Genomic DNA, 18298 nt, shown 5'->3' with positions numbered 1-18298 from the left:
CCCTCGGATGTGAATAATATTTGAATGGCTCGTGATCTTGAGTGTGTGGTGGAATATGTGTTTTAGCGCTGCAGTTTTGCTGGATTGATTTGTCATGCTTTGTTGTCATACAAATATATGTGACTGGTTCTTGTGAGTTTTGTTCTTGTCATTGAGTAAATTCCATTGATTTTGATGCATTTTCCGTTAATGATGAAGCATCCTGTCATGCGCGTAACTTTCTCCTGATATCCAGACATGCAAAATAACTTTTTTAAAGAAGTCCTCTCACTAGTTTTCATGTGGACTGCAAAGAAATAGCACCAATAGAAATATCTGAACATGTGACAGATAAGTAGGTATAATGACCCAGTAACAAGTAGTGTTGAAACTTCTCCAGGCAAAAGATAACCTGCAATCGATCCTTTTCGTGCCCAGGTCTAGAAAAAAAAAGGACTATTTGTACGGTTTTGTTATTAGTCAATCACAGCAAACATTATTCTCTTTAATGTGACGTGTGATTGGGCCACGACCGCAGCAGCGTCTACCCACACAGCCGGGATGACCTGCCTGCACACGGCTCTGAGCACAGACGTGCAGCTAACAGTGCTAGCAGCTATCAATGCTAGCAGCGCAAACAGTGCTAACATCGGCATCTGTGTCACTTTGCGGGTACTGGCATCATAATCTTACCCGGCCCTGCAGATGGGTCAATAAATATGTTTTTGGTATTTTGATTTGAACTTGTCCAGGATCAAGACTGTTTACGGGTCTGCAGCCTGAAATGATCTCAGCATTTAATCATCACAAGCTGCTGCAAATGTCCTGCGTACTGTCTGTGAGGCGGATCTGATGAAACTCATCTGTGAAATAACACACACACTGTCACTCTCACACACACACACACACACACACACTCATACACAAACACTCACACACACACACTCTCACACACACACACACACACACACACACACACACACACACACACACACACACACACACTCTCTCTCTCTCTCTCTCTCTCTCTCTCTCTCACACACACACACACTCACACACACACACACTCATACACAAACACTCACACACACTCAGTCCCTTAAAGTGATTCATCATTCTAAGCGGACAAAAATAGCACAGTGACTCTTCTTACCTGTGTCTCTATAAAACCAGCTACCAATCGGATGACGACCTCCTGGTGACATCACATATGATGTCGTAGATAAAACACACACACACATTTTTTAAATCCTGAGAGGAAAGTTCAATGATTTTATTTATATATAACTTATACACCACTAGTGATACTTAATACACTTAACAAAAAAAGGTAAACGTTTCATGTTTTAAATCACTTGAATGCAAAAAAGTCCAACAATGTTAAACTTCTGAGTATCTCTGCTCTTTATGTGGGACGCAGTGGGACACCTCATTACAATAATTAAAACAATAATCAACAACTTACAATGAGAGTAAAAGCAGAAACGACATCAGTTCCTTAATCACCAGCAATACAAACAAATCAACACAACCCCCTCTCATCATTTCAGTTCTCCTATTTGATTAATCAGTTAAAGTCTAAATCAACACGAGTACATTAGATTACATTTCATGGTAAACTTCCCTTTAAGATATTGAATGCTGCATGTGCCTACCACCAATCATAACTGTAATCGTCTTCAAACTCTGGTAAAATCTTAATAGGGGATTTATTGCTATTGCCAAAGTATGGAAACAGCTTCTCAGTGAACTTGTGTTTGAATGTGTACATGTGTGCATTAGTGTCGGCATCAGAGAACGACAGATGTCCTCTGTTTAAGTCCAACAAAACTCTGATCCTCTGGAGCTTCTCCTTCACTGAGAGACCGACCGGTGAGGCTGATGGGAAGAAGACTTTATAACTCCCATTAGAGAATCCAATTCTCCACATTCCAGACCACGTAATCCCTTTCCTCCTGACGGACTCTTTTGCCACACCCAGAAACCAGCATGTACTGTCTCCAACCTCAACGACCCAGCTGTGAATCCCTGAGTTAAAACCCTCAGAGCCCAGGACAGGGTTAAGGGAATCAAACCTCTCTGGATTATCAGGAAGCTTCTGTTCCTCTCCTCGTCTCACACTGGTCAGATCTTCAGACAGGATGAGGTTTGGATGAGCAGTGTTTGGATCCAGAATCACAGGAGTGTAGGAGACCATGTCCTTCATCTTGTTCCAGATGTTGAAGGCCAGGTTGCCCAGGTGTTTGGCCTCGTCTATCAGAGCTCCTGAGAGCAGCTGTGGATCCTCCAGCAGGGGGCGCTGCTGGACTCTTTCCACTGCAGCCTTGTAGTTGTTCAGGAATGAGACGTCTTCAGCTCTCAGCTCGTCCTCTGTGGCTCTGACTGTGTCTGAAAGAGCTGCTATCTCTCTGCTCAGAGCCTCCATCTTCTCCTTCATCACCTGACTCTTCTGCTCCTCTTCCTCCCTCAGTACAGAGATCCTGGCCTCCTCTTCCTCCTCTAGAAACTGGTGAAGCTTCTTAAACTGCTCCTTAATCTGCCTCTCTGTGCGTCGGGCCTGGACCTTCATGTGTTCTGCTGTTTGATCACAGATTCCTTTAACTTTTTCAAAGAGCTTCAGTTTCTCCTTTAAGGGCTTCAGGGAGTTCTGGATCTCCTCTTTGTGATCCTGAGCAACTTCCTCGATGGGTCTGAATGTGTGGTCTATGTGTGTTTTTGAATCTCTGCAGATGTGACACACCGGCTGCTGATGGTCCAGACAGAAGAGTTTGAGTTTCTCAGAGTGCAGACTGCAGAGAGTCTCTGAAGCTCTCTGATCTCTCTCCCGTATGAAGGACTCACACAGGTTCTTTATCACCAGACTAACAGGTGGATCAGTCCTTGATGATCTTCTGTTACAAACTGGACACTCACGTGTTTGTTTCTCTGCCCACCAGTTCTTCAGACAGTCTCTGCAGAAGCTGTGGCTACACGAGAGGACAACAGGATCCTTGAAGATGTCCTGGCAGACAGAACAGGAGAGATCCTCCTCTGATCTGGAGGCCATTGTGTTCGTAAAACGCTGAAAACAAAACAGAGAGCAGAGTGTGAATTAGACTACATCAACACGACTACGTTTGACACTGAGCGTCCACATCACTCAGGAGTTTTAAACCCCCAAAAACAGGGGCGTTTGAAAACCCTCCCAAGACCGTGTTAGTTTGAAAGATTCTGGGTTATCTCGTAGCGTGGACGGGCGGAAACTTAGACCTTTGAAAACGATGACGTAGACACACTTGATTGGGTCTTAGCAGTAACGACGTGTCCTTTCATGACTCGTCACGGCGTCGTGAGAAAACAAACAACATCAGCCTTGATTACTGATCGACTACCAGGTTAACTCAACATGGATAACGGATTACAGGCGTTGCCGACCTTGTTGTTTATACTAGCAGCTGTTTTGCGGTTCAATTCTGCATTTTATAATTCTAGTACTGCCGACATGCGAAGGAAGCAGCTGTTATTGGAGCGATAACAGCTGATGATAGAGGACGACTACAAAGGAAGATCTTAAGTATCAGCCCCACCTTTTATTGTTAAAGAGAACCATAATCCTCTGTTGTATTTTCTGCAACTAAGCAAACAATCTACTTCCTTACGTCCTTACCTTAAAACGTAACTGTTTTCTTTCGTATTCCAGTTTTGCCTCCTGATCCTGTCCGCTCTGAGTGGACGATGAGAATGAAGGTAAATCTCTCCGTCTGTGTTTTAATTACACAGAATTTCATTCTGTGTTCTCTGCATTGTCTCAGTTGAGTCATGCGAGGGTGGAACTTTATCAAAGGTTAATCTTTCTTACAAGATGTGCTGCTCCTCGATGGGGGAGGGGCCTAATGTTTGCACTGTACCAAGTACGTAATCACAACCTACCTGGAATGTAGTCTTCTTTTCACATAGAGACAACAGAACAAAGGCATCATTAGCATCAGCAGTACCTGTTGTTGTACAATGTTGTTCTCTGTGTACTGTTCTTCAAACGTCGTACTGGACAGATTACTTCGGCTCAATCTATCTTACTTATATATATATATTGACCAGCTGGTTGACTCAGGCACACAAGTCAGTGTGTCTCACCTGAGGGCGAGACTTTTGTGTTCGGTGAAGTTCAGAAACTCCAGTTCAATTGGGTTGAACATTGGACGCTGCTGAAGTGAAGTCATGCAGTTGAACCGGTTCTGTTGGAGTTTACGTTGTTCTGTTCGCTCTTCCACCGACACTAATAGACTCACACCCTGATATAAAAAATGTGCCCGTAACTGATAACAGTTAAGATTCAAATTATGTAAAGCAGCAGATAAAACACAACCTACAAAACATTTTGTTTGGTCGCTGTAATAAAGCTTTTATTCTTTTGTCAAGTTTTTATTATTAAGTAGTTGTATAACCGCAGAGTTTCTTGATTTATGAAAATGTAAGGTGACTAAAAACACAAACCATATTTTCAGATGCGACGACCAAAAGCTGAAGCCTGGTCGCCACTTTTAAAAGTCAGTGATGAATTGATGTGAAATTCCCGAAGTTCTTCTGAACTGGAAAATACAACCGTTGCTCTGTCTGCAGTATAAAAGTGCTGTTTGAAGGCCTAACTGTCATTTGTCCTTTCTGTGTTCACTAATATGTATCCTTTCTTATCACTGATGACCATATACGTTTTTACACATAACAACATTGACTGAAGCTTGGAGGTTCAAAGGCAACTCACTGTATTTATGCTGCTTTCCTTCAACCGCGGAAATCAAAATTTCGGGCCGGAAACCAAAATTTCGGACCGGAAACCCGACTACAGGTGCTGTTCCAATAGAGAGGCGAGGCCCCGCCCCTTTCCGGTCGACCGCCATGGGAACCTTATCTCTGTGAAAAAAAATATATATGGTACTCAACGGCGAGAGACAAATAATGTTTTGATCCCGTTTGAATTATGCCATGAATTACACATATGATGTTTGTCCATTTAAAAGATAATGTTGCACGTCAAGAAAGTCTCCTTTTGTCATAAAACTTAGAAACGTGTAATCAGAAAGAATACACATCCAAAAGTCGTGTAACCGACGTCACACTCTGAAGCTACGATGCCTTTCTGTTTCGCACCAGATTGCATTCACACCAACAACGGAGTCTAGCTCGTTCTTTCGCTTCCTCAGCTTATAAAAAGAGCTGCTGGATAAAAACGCATCATGTAATAATTACTATACACTTATGCGTCATAATAGATGTGTGTATGGATATAGCCGCGTTAACTAGCTAGCTAGCAAGCCAAGGTAACGGCCAGGTTGGTGACGTATATATTGTACGAGACAAAAGATGTAGTTCACTGCGACTTTGTGGACTCTCAACATGATCTTTTAAATTACACGTCCTTTCATGGGACCTTATTTTGGGGGGAAAAAAGTACAGAAGTCAACGGTGACAGACAAATACATTTTATTTATCCCATATGAACCATGTACCATGAATTACACATATGATGTTTGTCAATTTAAAAGATCATTTTGCAAGTTTGCCCAACCAGTCTACATGTGCTTTGTGGACTTGGAGAAGGCTTTCGATCGATTTGCGGATGATGTGGTCCCGTTGGCCTCCTCGGGTTGGTGACCTCCAGCATTCACTGCGGTTTACAGCCGAGTGTGAAGCGGCGGAGATGAGAGTTAGCGCCTCCAAATCTGAGGCCATGGTGCTCTGGCGGAAACCGGTGGATTGCTCCCTCCAGTTGGGGGCGGAGCGTCTACCGCAAGCGAACCACCATAGTTCTCCAACACGCTTGGAGAGGGAGGGCTGAGCAGAGAGATAATGCAACAAACCACTAGATGACAATAAATCTTACACACTGAACCTTTAAGAGAAAACGTTAAAGATTTGATTTACACAACAGCAGCAAAGCCATTCCAACCTTTACAGTTATACTATCCCACAAACTTATTCTGCTTCACATTTGTATTTGTATTTTCAAACAGTACAACTCGTGTAAGACTTGTAATGTATTATACCTAACAATGCATATTTAAATGTTTCATAAACATACATATCTCCTTTTTCAATTCATTTTTTATTGGTTTACAGCTAAACTTGTTTCAAAGAAGATACAAAATAATCAAAGAAAGTTACAGATTAAAAAGACTATGACATACATCATCCTTTATGAAGGCTTTAAATGTTCAGAACAGAAATATGATACAGAACAGAAACAAGATCATGCACACTGCCTCTTTTGCCACACACAGAGACCAGCATGTACTGTCTCTAACGCCGACAGCCCAGCACTGAGTCCTTGAGTCAAAACCAAGGATGGGTTTAAAGTAATTAGGCCTCTCTGGGTTTTCAGGAAGCTTCTGTTTCTCTCCTCGTTTCACACTGGTCAAGTCTTCAGACAGGATGAGTTCTGGATGAGCTGTGCTTGGGTCCAGAATCACAGGACTGTAGGAGACCATGTCCTTCATCTTGTCCGAGATGCTGGAGGTCATGTTGCCCAGGTGTTTGGCCTCGTCTATCAGAGCTCCTGAGAGTAGCTGTGGATCCTCCAGCAGGGGGCGCTGCTGGACTGTTTCCACTGCAGCCTTGTAGTTGTTCAGGAATGAGACGTCTTCAGCTCTCAGCTGGTCCTCTGTGGCTCTGACTGTGTCTGAAAGAGCTGCTATCTCTCTGCTCAGAGCCTCCATCTTCTCCTTCATCACCTGACTCTTCTGCTCCTCTTCCTCCCTCAGTGCAGCCATCCTGGCCTCCTCTTCATCCTCTAGAAACTGGTGAAGCTTCTTAAAATGCTCCTTAATCTGCCTCTCTGTGCGTCGGGCCTGGACCTTCATGTGATGTGCTGTTTGATCACAGTTTCCTTTAACTTGTTCAAAGAGCTTCAGTTTCTCCTTTAAGGGCTTCAGGGAGTTCTGGATCTCATCTTTGTGATCCTCTGCAGCTTCATTGATGGGTCTGAATTTGTGGTTTTTGTGTGTTTCTGAATCTCTGCAGACGAGACACACCAGCTGCTGATGGTCCAGACAGAAGAGTTTGAGTTTCTCAGAGTGCAGACTGCAGAGAGTCTCTGAAGCTCTCTGATCTCTCTCCAGTATGAAGGACTCACACAGGTTCTTTATCACCAGACTAACAGGTGGATCAGTCCTTGATGATCTTCTGTTACAAACTGGACACTCCTGTAGTAGTTTCTCTGCCCACCAGTTCTTCAGACAGTCTCTGCAGAAGCTGTGGCTACACGACAGGACAACAGGATCCTTGAAGATGTCCTGGCAGACAGAACAGGAGAGATCCTCCTCTGATCTGGAGGCCATTGTGTTTGTAAAATGCTGAAAACAAAGCAGAGAGCAGAGTGTGAATTAGACTACATCAATCCTCAGTCGCTCTGCTTCCAGTGCAGCTTGCTTTAAGTAGAGCTTTTATCCAATCAGATTTCACCTCTGTGTCTCTAGGTAAGAAGAGAGGCCCCAGGCCTGCAGACTCACCAGTGAATCCATGTGCAGGTTAAGTGAATGGGGACGATATTGTTGATTGGCATAGTCTTCAACCAATCAGATCTTTAGTTTGAGATTCTTAGACGCAGCAGAACGGTCTGCAGGCCTACAGCTACGTCAGCATTAGCAGCAGCGCTGCAGTGAGATTCTGTGCTGTGATTGGTCAGTGGGCGAGCACGTGACTGTCGTGAAATGAAACTTACAGCGGAGGCTTAGTGAGTAGTGAGAGTTCATATTGAAAGATATGAATGAAATTATGATATTTTTTGCATTTTGCTTGGTGTAGATTTGTAATTTTTTTTTACCTAGCTTTGTTTATGGCTGAAGGAGGAGAAACGGATTCGTGAGATGGGATTTAACTGCGGGATTAATCTTTGTCAACAAAGAAAAGAGGATGTGATCAGCATTTGGTAAGTCAACTGGTTCGTTTTTTTACATCTAATCTCTAAATGGCCCTCGAGTGTGTAGCAGAATGCATGTTACTGCTGTTGTTTTTCCGTAAAGCTAGTTAGCCTAGCCTCCCGGAACACTCCCGGAGCATCAGCTGTTTTTTGTTGTGGTTCTTTTTGTTCCGGTTCAGAGGTCACACAGGCCGCTGTCTCCTACTTTTTTCCTACAATTTAAGCTTCTGTATTTTCCAAATGCACTAGTATTTTTCAAACGTATTGTTCGGTTTGTAAGCCTCGTACCGAACGGTTCAATACAAATACGTAACATTATATAGTTACAGCCCAAGAAACGAATAATAACCCTAGCTGTGGCGCCATCATGTGGTTATAAGGTGGTATTTCAGCAGTGAAGGCCCAGGTATGAAATGCACGGCCCGCCACTGGTGTGATGAGTGTCCACACTATGCCGGAGTTTCAGAGTTTGAAAACTCCGGGGTTGCCTCTTCGTGTGGATGCTCGTAAACGGCAACGTTTGGAAACGATGACGTAGACGCCTGCGTTCGCTACTTGATTGGTTCTTAGCAGTCACGACGTGTCCCTCTCTGATTCGTCACGCCCCTATCACGTGACCCTTTTCCGGAAGATCACAAACAACAACATTGATTACCGATCAACTACCAGGTTAATTCAACATGGACAACTGATTACAGGCGTCGCTGACCTTGTTGTCTTTGCTAGCAGCTGTTGTGCTGTTTAATTCTGCATTTTTGCGGAGGAAGCAGCCGTTATTGGAGCGATTAGCGAGCGGAGTGTCCAGCGGCGTTATCAGACATACGGAGCGGACGTTTGAAGTCCCGGTTTGTGGCTTTGAGGAGGACGATGGCCATAAAACGGAGGACTTTCATTTTCTATGTTATATATATATACATATTATGTGAAGTTCACAAAGAAACTGTAAATGAACAAAAGCTTAAATCTTCCGCAGTGCGACAGGAACCTCAGCTGTCAGACATCAGACAACAACGACACCGAGGAAACAAGTGAGAGACGTGTGATGGCCTAATTTATTGAACCATCATCTAGTAAAACCTTTATTTGTAAGTGTTCATATTAAAGTACATTTAGTGTGTGAGAGAGAGAGAGAGAGAGAGAGAGAGAGAGAGAGAGAGAGAGAGAGAGCAACACCTGCAGGCTTGTAACAAAACAAAAACAAAAAGTGTCCATTTGATTATAGAGGACGACTACAAAGGAAGATCTGAAGTATCAGCCCCACCTTTTATTGTTAAAGAGAACCATAATACTCTGTTGTATTTTCTGTAACTAAGCAACCAATCTACTTCCTTACGTCCTTACCTTAAAACTTGTTTTCTCCGTATTCCAGTTTTGCCTCCGGAACCTGTCCGCTCTCAGTGGACGATGAGAATGAAGGTAAATCTCTCCGTCTGTGTTTCTCTTTTAAGTACACAGAATTTCAATCTGTGTTCTCTGCTTTGTCTCAATTGAGTCATGCGAGGGTTGGAACTTTATCAAAGGTTCCTCTTTCTTACAAGATGTGCTGCTCCTTGATGGGGGAGGGGCCTAATGTTTGCACTGTACCACTTACGTAATCACAACCTACCTGGAATGTAGTCTTCTGTTCAGACTACAGAACAAAGGCAATACTTCACAAGCATCAGCAGTAACTGTTGTTGTTCTCTGTGTACTGTTCTTCAAACATCGTACTGGACAGATCACTTCGGGGTTGACCGTGGCAAAGTGGAGAGCAGGGCCATCTTTCAATAGGAGGATCGGCAGTTCGATCCCCGCCTCCGGCTCCACCAGCCAGTTTTTAGCCTGAAGATACATTTGGGAAGTTAAGACCTGTCAAGTCAGAGTTCATGTTGCAAATAGTTTTGGGCATGTCTTGTGGTAAACTTGTTTTATTCCAAGCATTTCTAAGCACCGTATCTTCAACAGCATATTGATATTGAGTCATTTGAAGAACTACTATTATACTGAAGGCCTAAAATTGTTAAAAAAATATAGATTTTTAAAATCTCCCATTTCATGTAGCGTTAAAAAAGGAATTAGTTGTCTCTTAAAACCAAACTCCTCCCTTTTACTAGACACAGTTAACTTGTTTTAGTTTGTCTTATTTATGTAATTTGTCTTATTTATTTGCTGCCGTCAGTAAAAACAACACAATCACTGCTCACAACCCGTCAACTTTGATCAAAATATATTTTTGTAACAACACTTATTTAAAATACACATATTTTAATATATAATAGTCTGTTGACTGACGCTGTGGTGTTACACACAGTCAGCAGGAACAGAGCGGCGGTGGTCGAAGTCTTCTACTCGAGTCCAAATGAGGTTTTCTTTCGACGCCACTTTCTACTTTTACTTCACTAACTTGTATGTTTTACAAACTGTCTACACGAGATCCTCCAGAGCTTCTCTGGTCCACTGCATTGATTTCCTCTCAACAGGTTTACAGAGCTTTAATTTCTGCCTGTATGCAGGAATCAGATGAAAAGTTATTTGTGTATCATAACTTTGTTTCTTCTTCTTCTTTGCTCTCCTATTAGTTATCTAACGACCCCTCACATTTGTCTTGTGATCCCTTAGAGACAGGAAGCCTCTGACTGACCACCATTTGAACCGTTCAGTTTATTAAAAATGTAAAACCAGCTCCGACCCCGAGCAGCTACAACAGTAAAATGCTGCTTACACATTAATACATCAGTATTAAAAATCTAAATAATGTCATATCAGTATACTGTTGAGTACTTTTACGTTTGATAATTTAAGTGTATTTAGCTGATAACACGTATTTTAAATGTATTTATATGTTATTTTAAATGTTATACTTGTAATTGGAGTATTTTGACATATATATTGGTACTTAAGCAAAGAATCTGCAGAGTCAGACAGTCAGACCTCATGAAACACGACACTTTGCTAATGTGAAGCATTCCAGTCTACATTTAGAGAAACCCCCCAAAGAATGTGCGTAGAGTGGTCTGCTGCAGCCTCTGGTGGTGCAGAGTGGAAGTGCAGCTGGTGCAACACAAGTGCAACACACACACACACACACACACAGATTTGTGCAGAGTCACTGTGATGTGGCCTTTGAATCATTGAACAGCTGCCACACTGAGAGCTTATCTCCTTCAGTATCTGGGTCAGTCTGACTCACCAGTGTGTGTGTGTGTGTGTGTGTGTGTGTGTGTGTGTGTGTGCGTGTGTGCGTGTAACGAAGACTAAGTGCCTTAGATGTGGACCAACTCACCTGTCAGTGAATCAGACTCTACCGGCCTGTAAACAGTCTGCGTGTAATTAAAATCCCTTTCCTTCCACTTCTTGCCCATGGGCATCAGCTGACTCACAACACACAGCAGGTGAGGAAAAGAAAAGAAAGAGAGAGACAAAGCTGAATGAAAGGAGATAGAGAGAGATTAGTACTCTTTTTGTCTCCTGTAGTCTCTCCTTTAGCCTCCTTTAGTCTCTCCTGTATAGTTTCTCCTTTAGTCTCTCATTTAGTCTCCTTTAGTCTCTCCTCTCGTCTCCTTTAGTCTCTCATTTAGTCTCCTTTAGTCTCTCCTCTCGTCTCCTTTAGTCTCTCATTTAGTCTCCTTTAGTCTCTCCTCTGGTCTCCTTTACTCTCTCATTTGTCTCTCCTTTAGTCTCTTTTAGTCTCCTTTCGTCTCCTTTCGTGTCCTTTAGTCTCTCCTCTCGTCTCTCGCCTGCTGCTGTTGACATTAGATATGTTCAACTTTGACCTAAATCTTGGAAAGACTTTTTTTTTACTCGGTCTACTTTGAGTATAATAATCATAATACGTCTCCTTGCTGTTCTTATTATTATTAGTAGTATAAAAGTCCATTTCCACCAAAATGATACAGGTAAACTTTAGCATCAGAAATATACTCATGAATCAAGATTATGAGATAAAAGTCAAAATGAAGTATCCATATCTCATTTATTTTTATGTTGCTCATGCATATTTTTAAATTGTTTATTAGGGCCCGAGCACCGACAACGTCGGGTCCGCGAGGTCCCTATTGTATCTGTAGGAATTATTATTATACCCTATGATGAAAAACCGTTTAAGGGTATCTGACATGTCCCCAACCTCCCCATATTTGGCGAGCATATCGGGACAGCGGGAAATTTTGATATTTTATGGGTCCAATGCTCGAGCATACAAAATTACTCGCTAGCGCCACCTAGATAATGGAAAGGCAAGCCCCAACAGCCCGTATGTCCAAATTACTTAAGATTTTACAGACATGAGCAACTGAATGAGTTCTACAAAAAATCCTCTTGGGACCCTAAGCTCCGCCTACCAACATTTTCCACCATTTTGAATTTTGTAAAAAAAAAAAAAAAATCACTTCTCCTAGACCCTGGGTCTGATTGGTACCAAATTTGCTGTGAATCAGTATTGGATATATATCATCAAAAGTTATGAAAAGTTTCTTGATATCTTATTGCATTAAGAATATATGGACCAATGAATTTCATGAGGAGTTGGCCTTCTACAGCAATATATATAATTTACTTTTTTAGTTACTTTACTTTTAAAGTTACTTTTTTAGTTACTTTACTTTTTTAGTTACTTTTAAAGTTACTTTACTTTTTTAGTTACTTTTTTAGTTACTTTACTTTTTAGTTACTTTACTTTTTTAGTTACTTTTAAAGTTACTTTACTTTTAAAGTTACTTTTTTAGTTACTTTACTTTTAAAGTTACTTTTTTAGTTACTTTACTTTTTTAGTTACTTTTAAAGTTACTTTACTTTTTTAGTTACTTTTTTAGTTACTTTACTTTTAAAGTTACTTTTTTAGTTACTTTACTTTTAAAGTTACTTTTTTAGTTACTTTACTTTTAAAGTTACTTTACTTTTAAAGTTACTTTTTTAGTTACTTTATTTCTATTTGAAAAACTCTTATTCCGTATCCCTGTAGTGTTGATTCAGAGTAAGCACTGCATTAATTACAACACCTTGCACATTTGGAAAACCAAAACTACACATATCTTTAATTTCAACCAACATATAAACAGTACAGTACACTACCTTACAGGTTTGGCGAATAGAAGTCTGTGTTCAGTGCATAATGTGCATGGCATGGGAGATGCCCTCGTCAACAGGCTCGTTATTTCCGTTAGCGATGACCTCACCCTATCAACCTTGATGATTTGGAACTTCTGCATGATATCAGCTGGGTTGGAAGGCAACCTGGACCGCCCAGAGACGAAACGGAAGAAAAGCACTCGCTCCTCATTGGTGAACTCCTCCAGGCTACCTAATGTTCATCAGGCCTTATCCCGCCTTTCTGTCCTGCTGTAAAACTGTCACCTTACTCTCCTGATATCAAAGCCTTTTTGTACTACTGCACCTGACCTGCATATAGTTTGATTTATTTATAGGTACTGAAGTTGTAAAAGTTCCTTTTAAAAGAAAATGCCTTTTGTAAATAGTAATTACTGCAATTTAAATATTTTCCTTTATTGTTTTTATATTATGCATATAAGAACATGAAAGTGTATTTTATTACAGACGTATTGTTTTTACCTTGTTTTCATCGGTCAGTTTATGTATTGGATGCTTCTGGACTTCCGTGTGTTCAGTGAATTATGTGCAAATGCAGTAAAGAAAAGAATTTAATGATGAAACCCAATTGTGTTTTTTCAGTTTGTTCTACTGGGGTTAAAGTCGAAAAACAGTCAAAAAAGTCATTCAATCAGGAGAGACTTCATTAGAATTTCACAATAATTTGTTACACATTGTACAAATGTGAATAGTGCAACGTCTTTGGCGATTGGACTCCATCCTGAAGGAAGACAATCGATGTTGATGAAGGGAGTTGCTGCGGAGCTATAAACAGCATAGTATAGGATGTCGAAAAAAGTCATGAAAAAGTCAGTGTACCATGTCGAAAAGTCATAACTTTACTTAAGGTACTTTATTTTTAAAGTTGCTCTTAAAGTTACTTTACTTTTAAAGTTACTTTTTTAGTTACTTTACTTTTTAGTTACTTTTTTAGTTACTTTACTTTTTTAGTTACTTTTAAAGTTACTTTACTTTTAAAGTTACTTTTTTAGTTACTTTACTTTTAAAGTTACTTTTTTAGTTACTTTACTTTTTTAGTTACTTTTAAAGTTACTTTACTTTTAAAGTTACTTTTTTAGTTACTTTACTTTTAAAGTTACTTTTTTAGTTACTTTACTTTTTTAGTTACTTTTAAAGTTACTTTACTTTTAAAGTTACTTTTTTAGTTACTTTACTTTTTTAGTTACTTTTAAAGTTACTTTACTTTTAAAGTTACTTTTTTAGTTACTTTACTTTTAAAGTTACTTTTTTAGTTACTTTACTTTTAAAGTTACTTTTTTAGTTACTTTACTCTTAAAGTTACTTTACTTTTAAAGTTACTTTTTTAGTTACTTTACTTTTAAAGTTACTTTTTTAGTTACTTTACTTTTTCAGTTACTTTTAAAGTTACTTTACTTTTAAAGTTACTTTTTTAGTTACTTTACTTTTTTAGTTACTTTTTTAGTTACTTTACTTTTAAAGTTACTTTTTAGTTACTTTACTTTCAAAGTTACTTTTTTAGTTACTTTACTTTTAAAGTTACTTTTTTAGTTACTTTACTTTTAAAGTTACTTTACTTTTAAAGTTACTTTTTTAGTTACTTTATTTCTATTTGAAAAACTCTTATTCCGTATCCCTGTAGTGTTGATTCAGAGTAAGCACTGCATTAATTACAACACCTTGCACATTTGGAAAACCAAAACTACACATATCTTTAATTTCAACCAACATATAAACAGTACAGTACACTACCTTACAGGTTTGGCGAATAGAAGTCTGTGTTCAGTGCATAATGTGCATGGCATGGGAGAAGATACATTCATCACCAGGTTGACCACAGCTGGCCGCTTCACTCCTCTGTGTCGGAGCTGTCTGCTGCGTCGGTGTTGTGGGTCAGCATGTAGTTGTCGATGGAGGGGCAGTTGTGGATGGAGTAACGCAGACGCTCAGCGAGGATGACCTGGCTCGTGTAAGGGGGCAGGCGAAACAGGAAGAAGCAGGTCTGTGCAGTAGGGAGGCCGTTGACGGGCTGTAGGACATGATAGGGGGAAAAAGTTTAGTAGTTTGTACTATTGATATGTTTGCCCTCGTCAACAGGCTCGTTATTTCCGTTAGCGATGACCTCACCCTATCAACCTTGATGATTTGGAACTTCTGCGTGATATCAGCTGGGTTGGAAGGCAACCTGGACCGGCCAGAGACGAAATGGAGGAAAAGCACTCGCTCCTCATTGGTGAACTCCTCCAGGCTACCTAATGTTCATCAGGCCTTATCCCGCCTTTCTGTCCTGCTGTAAAACTGTCACCTTACTCTCCTGATATCAAAGCCTTTTTGTACTACTGCACCTGACCTGCATATAGTTTGATTTATTTTAGCTACTGAAGTTGTAAAAGTTCCTTTTAAAAGAAAATGCCTTTTGTAAATAGTAATTACTGCAATTTAAATATTTTCCTTTATTGTTTTTATATTATGCATATAAGAACATGAAAGTGTATTTTATTACAGACGTATTGTTTTTACCTTGTTTTCATCGGTCAGTTTATGTATTGGATGCTTCTGGACTTCCGTGTGTTCAGTGAATTATGTGCAAATGCAGTAAAGAAAAGAATTTAATGATGAAACCCAATTGTGATTTTTCAGTTTGTTCTACTGGGGTTAAGTCGAAAAACAGTCAAAAAAGTCATTCAATCAGGAGAGACTTCATTAGAATTTCACAATAATTTATTACACATTGTACAAATGTGAATAGTGCAACGTCTTTGGCGATTGGACTCCATCCTGAAGGAAGACATCGATGTTGATGAAGGGAGTTGCTGCGGAGTTATAAACAGCATAGTATAGGATGTCGAAAAAAGTCATGAAAAAGTCAGTGTACCATGTCGAAAAGTCATAACTTTACTTAAGTTACTTTATTTTTAAAGTTGCTCTTAAAGTTACTTTACTTTTAAAGTTACTTTTTTAGTTACTTTACTTTTAAAGTTACTTTTTTAGTTACTTTACTTTTTTAGTTACTGTACTTTTAAAGTTACTTTTTTAGTTACTTTACTTTTTAGTTACTTTTTTAGTTACTTTACTTTTTTAGTTACTTTTAAAGTTACTTTACTTTTAAAGTTACTTTTTTAGTTACTTTACTTTTTTAGTTACTTTACTTTTAAAGTTACTTTTAAAGTTACTTTACTTTTAAAGTTACTTTTTTAGTTACTTTACTTTTTTAGTTACTTTTAAAGTTACTTTACTTTTAAAGTTACTTTTTTAGTTACTTTACTTTTAAAGTTACTTTTTTAGTTACTTTACTTTTTTAGTTACTTTTAAAGTTACTTTACTTTTAAAGTTACTTTTTTAGTTACTTTACTTTTAAAGTTACTTTTTTAGTTACTTTACTTTTAAAGTTACTTTTTTAGTTACTTTACTTTGAAAGTTACTTTACTTTTAAAGTTACTTTTTTAGTTACTTTACTTTTAAAGTTACTTTTTTAGTTACTTTACTTTTTTAGTTACTTTTAAAGTTACTTTACTTTTAAAGTTACTTTTTTAGTTACTTTACTTTTTTAGTTACTTTACTTTTAAAGTTACTTTTTTAGTTACTTTACTTTTTTAGTTACTTTTTTAGTTACTTTACTTTTTAATAATATGATATAATATAATATGACTTTTTATATGAAATCTTTTGACATACTACACGTTTTTTTCATATTTTTCCAGATACCATGCTTTTTCAACATTTGTCTATACACTATATTTTTCATGACACTTTTAAACATACTATAAAATGACTTTTATATTTTTTTGATAAACTGCAATTTTAGTTTGATATAGTTTGCATATAGTTTGATTTATTTTAGGTACTGAAGTTGTAAAAGTTCCTTTTAAAAGAAAATGCCTTTTGTAAATAGTAATTACTGCAATTTAAATATTTTCCTTTATTGTTTTTATATTATGCATATAAGAACATGAAAGTGTATTTTATTACAGACGTATTGTTTTTACCTTGTTTTCATCGGTCAGTTTATGTATTGGATGCTTCTGGACTTCCGTGTGTTCAGTGAATTATGTGCAAATGCAGTAAAGAAAAGAATTTAATGATGAAACCCAATTGTGATTTTTCAGTTTGTTCTACTGGGGTTAAGTCGAAAAACAGTCAAAAAAGTCATTCAATCAGGAGAGACTTCATTAGAATTTCACAATAATTTATTACACATTGTACAAATGTGAATAGTGCAACGTCTTTGGCGATTGGACTCCATCCTGAAGGAAGACAATCGATGTTGATGAAGGGAGTTGCTGCGGAGTTATAAACAGCATAGTATAGGATGTCGAAAAAAGTCATGAAAAAGTCAGTGTACCATGTCGAAAAGTCATAACTTTACTTAAGTTACTTTATTTTTAAAGTTGCTCTTAAAGTTACTTTACTTTTAAAGTTACTTTTTTAGTTACTTTTCTTTTAAAGTTACTTTTTTAGTTACTTTACTTTTTTAGTTACTGTACTTTTAAAGTTACTTTTTTAGTTACTTTAATTTTTAGTTACTTTTTTAGTTACTTTACTTTTAAAGTTACTTTTTTAGTTACTTTACTTTTAAAGTTACTTTTTTAGTTACTTTACTTTTTTAGTTACTTTTAAAGTTACTTTACTTTTAAAGTTACTTTTTTAGTTACTTTACTTTTTTAGTTACTTTACTTTTAAAGTTACTTTTTTAGTTACTTTACTTTTTTAGTTACTTTTTTAGTTACTTTACTTTTTAATAATATGATATAATATAATATGACTTTTTATATGAAATCTTTTGACATACTACACGTTTTTTTCATATTTTTCCAGATACCATGCTTTTTCAACATTTGTCTATACACTATATTTTTCATGACACTTTTAAACATACTATAAAATGACTTTTATATTTTTTTGATAAACTGCAATTTTAGTTTGATATAGTTTGCATATAGTTTGATTTATTTTAGGTACTGAAGTTGTAAAAGTTCCTTTTAAAAGAAAATGCCTTTTGTAAATAGTAATTACTGCAATTTAAATATTTTCCTTTATTGTTTTTATATTATGCATATAAGAACATGAAAGTGTATTTTATTACAGACGTATTGTTTTTACCTTGTTTTCATCGGTCAGTTTATGTATTGGATGCTTCTGGACTTCCGTGTGTTCAGTGAATTATGTGCAAATGCAGTAAAGAAAAGAATTTAATGATGAAACCCAATTGTGATTTTTCAGTTTGTTCTACTGGGGTTAAGTCGAAAAACAGTCAAAAAAGTCATTCAATCAGGAGAGACTTCATTAGAATTTCACAATAATTTATTACACATTGTACAAATGTGAATAGTGCAACGTCTTTGGCGATTGGACTCCATCCTG

The 18298-nt window shown here is 38.0% G+C and overlaps 2 protein-coding genes across 2 annotated transcripts; both read right to left on the bottom strand.

Annotated features, from left to right (window-relative positions):
* Positions 1-1225: 1225 nt before the first annotated feature.
* LOC306693870 (nuclear factor 7, ovary-like) lies at positions 1226-3760 on the bottom strand. The gene is made up of 2 exons (XM_079156527.1): positions 3626-3760; positions 1226-3040 (listed from the first exon to the last, which is right to left on the bottom strand). The coding sequence occupies exon 2, from the start codon at positions 3023-3025 to the stop codon at positions 1631-1633; it is 1395 nt and encodes a 464-aa protein (XP_079012653.1). The 5' UTR covers positions 3026-3040; positions 3626-3760; the 3' UTR covers positions 1226-1630.
* A 2410-nt stretch (positions 3761-6170) lies between these two features.
* LOC306715892 (E3 ubiquitin-protein ligase TRIM35-like) lies at positions 6171-9346 on the bottom strand (the record flags this gene model as incomplete). Its single annotated transcript, XM_079186371.1, has 2 exons — positions 9215-9346; positions 6171-7307 (listed from the first exon to the last, which is right to left on the bottom strand). The coding sequence occupies exon 2, from the start codon at positions 7290-7292 to the stop codon at positions 6171-6173; it is 1122 nt and encodes a 373-aa protein (XP_079042497.1). The 5' UTR covers positions 7293-7307; positions 9215-9346.
* Between the last annotated feature and the right edge of the window lie 8952 nt (positions 9347-18298).

The sequence above is a fragment of the Pholis gunnellus genome (genome assembly GCF_910591455.1).
Source record: "Pholis gunnellus genome assembly, chromosome: 3".
Lineage (NCBI taxonomy): Eukaryota > Metazoa > Chordata > Actinopteri > Perciformes > Pholidae > Pholis > Pholis gunnellus.
This window is presented reverse-complemented; position numbering and strand designations above follow the sequence as displayed.

Coding starts and splice junctions, on each gene's coding strand:
- LOC306693870 (XM_079156527.1), bottom strand. CDS start 3,025: ATGGCCTCCAGATCAGAGGAGGATCTCTCCTGTTCTGTCTGCCAGGAC.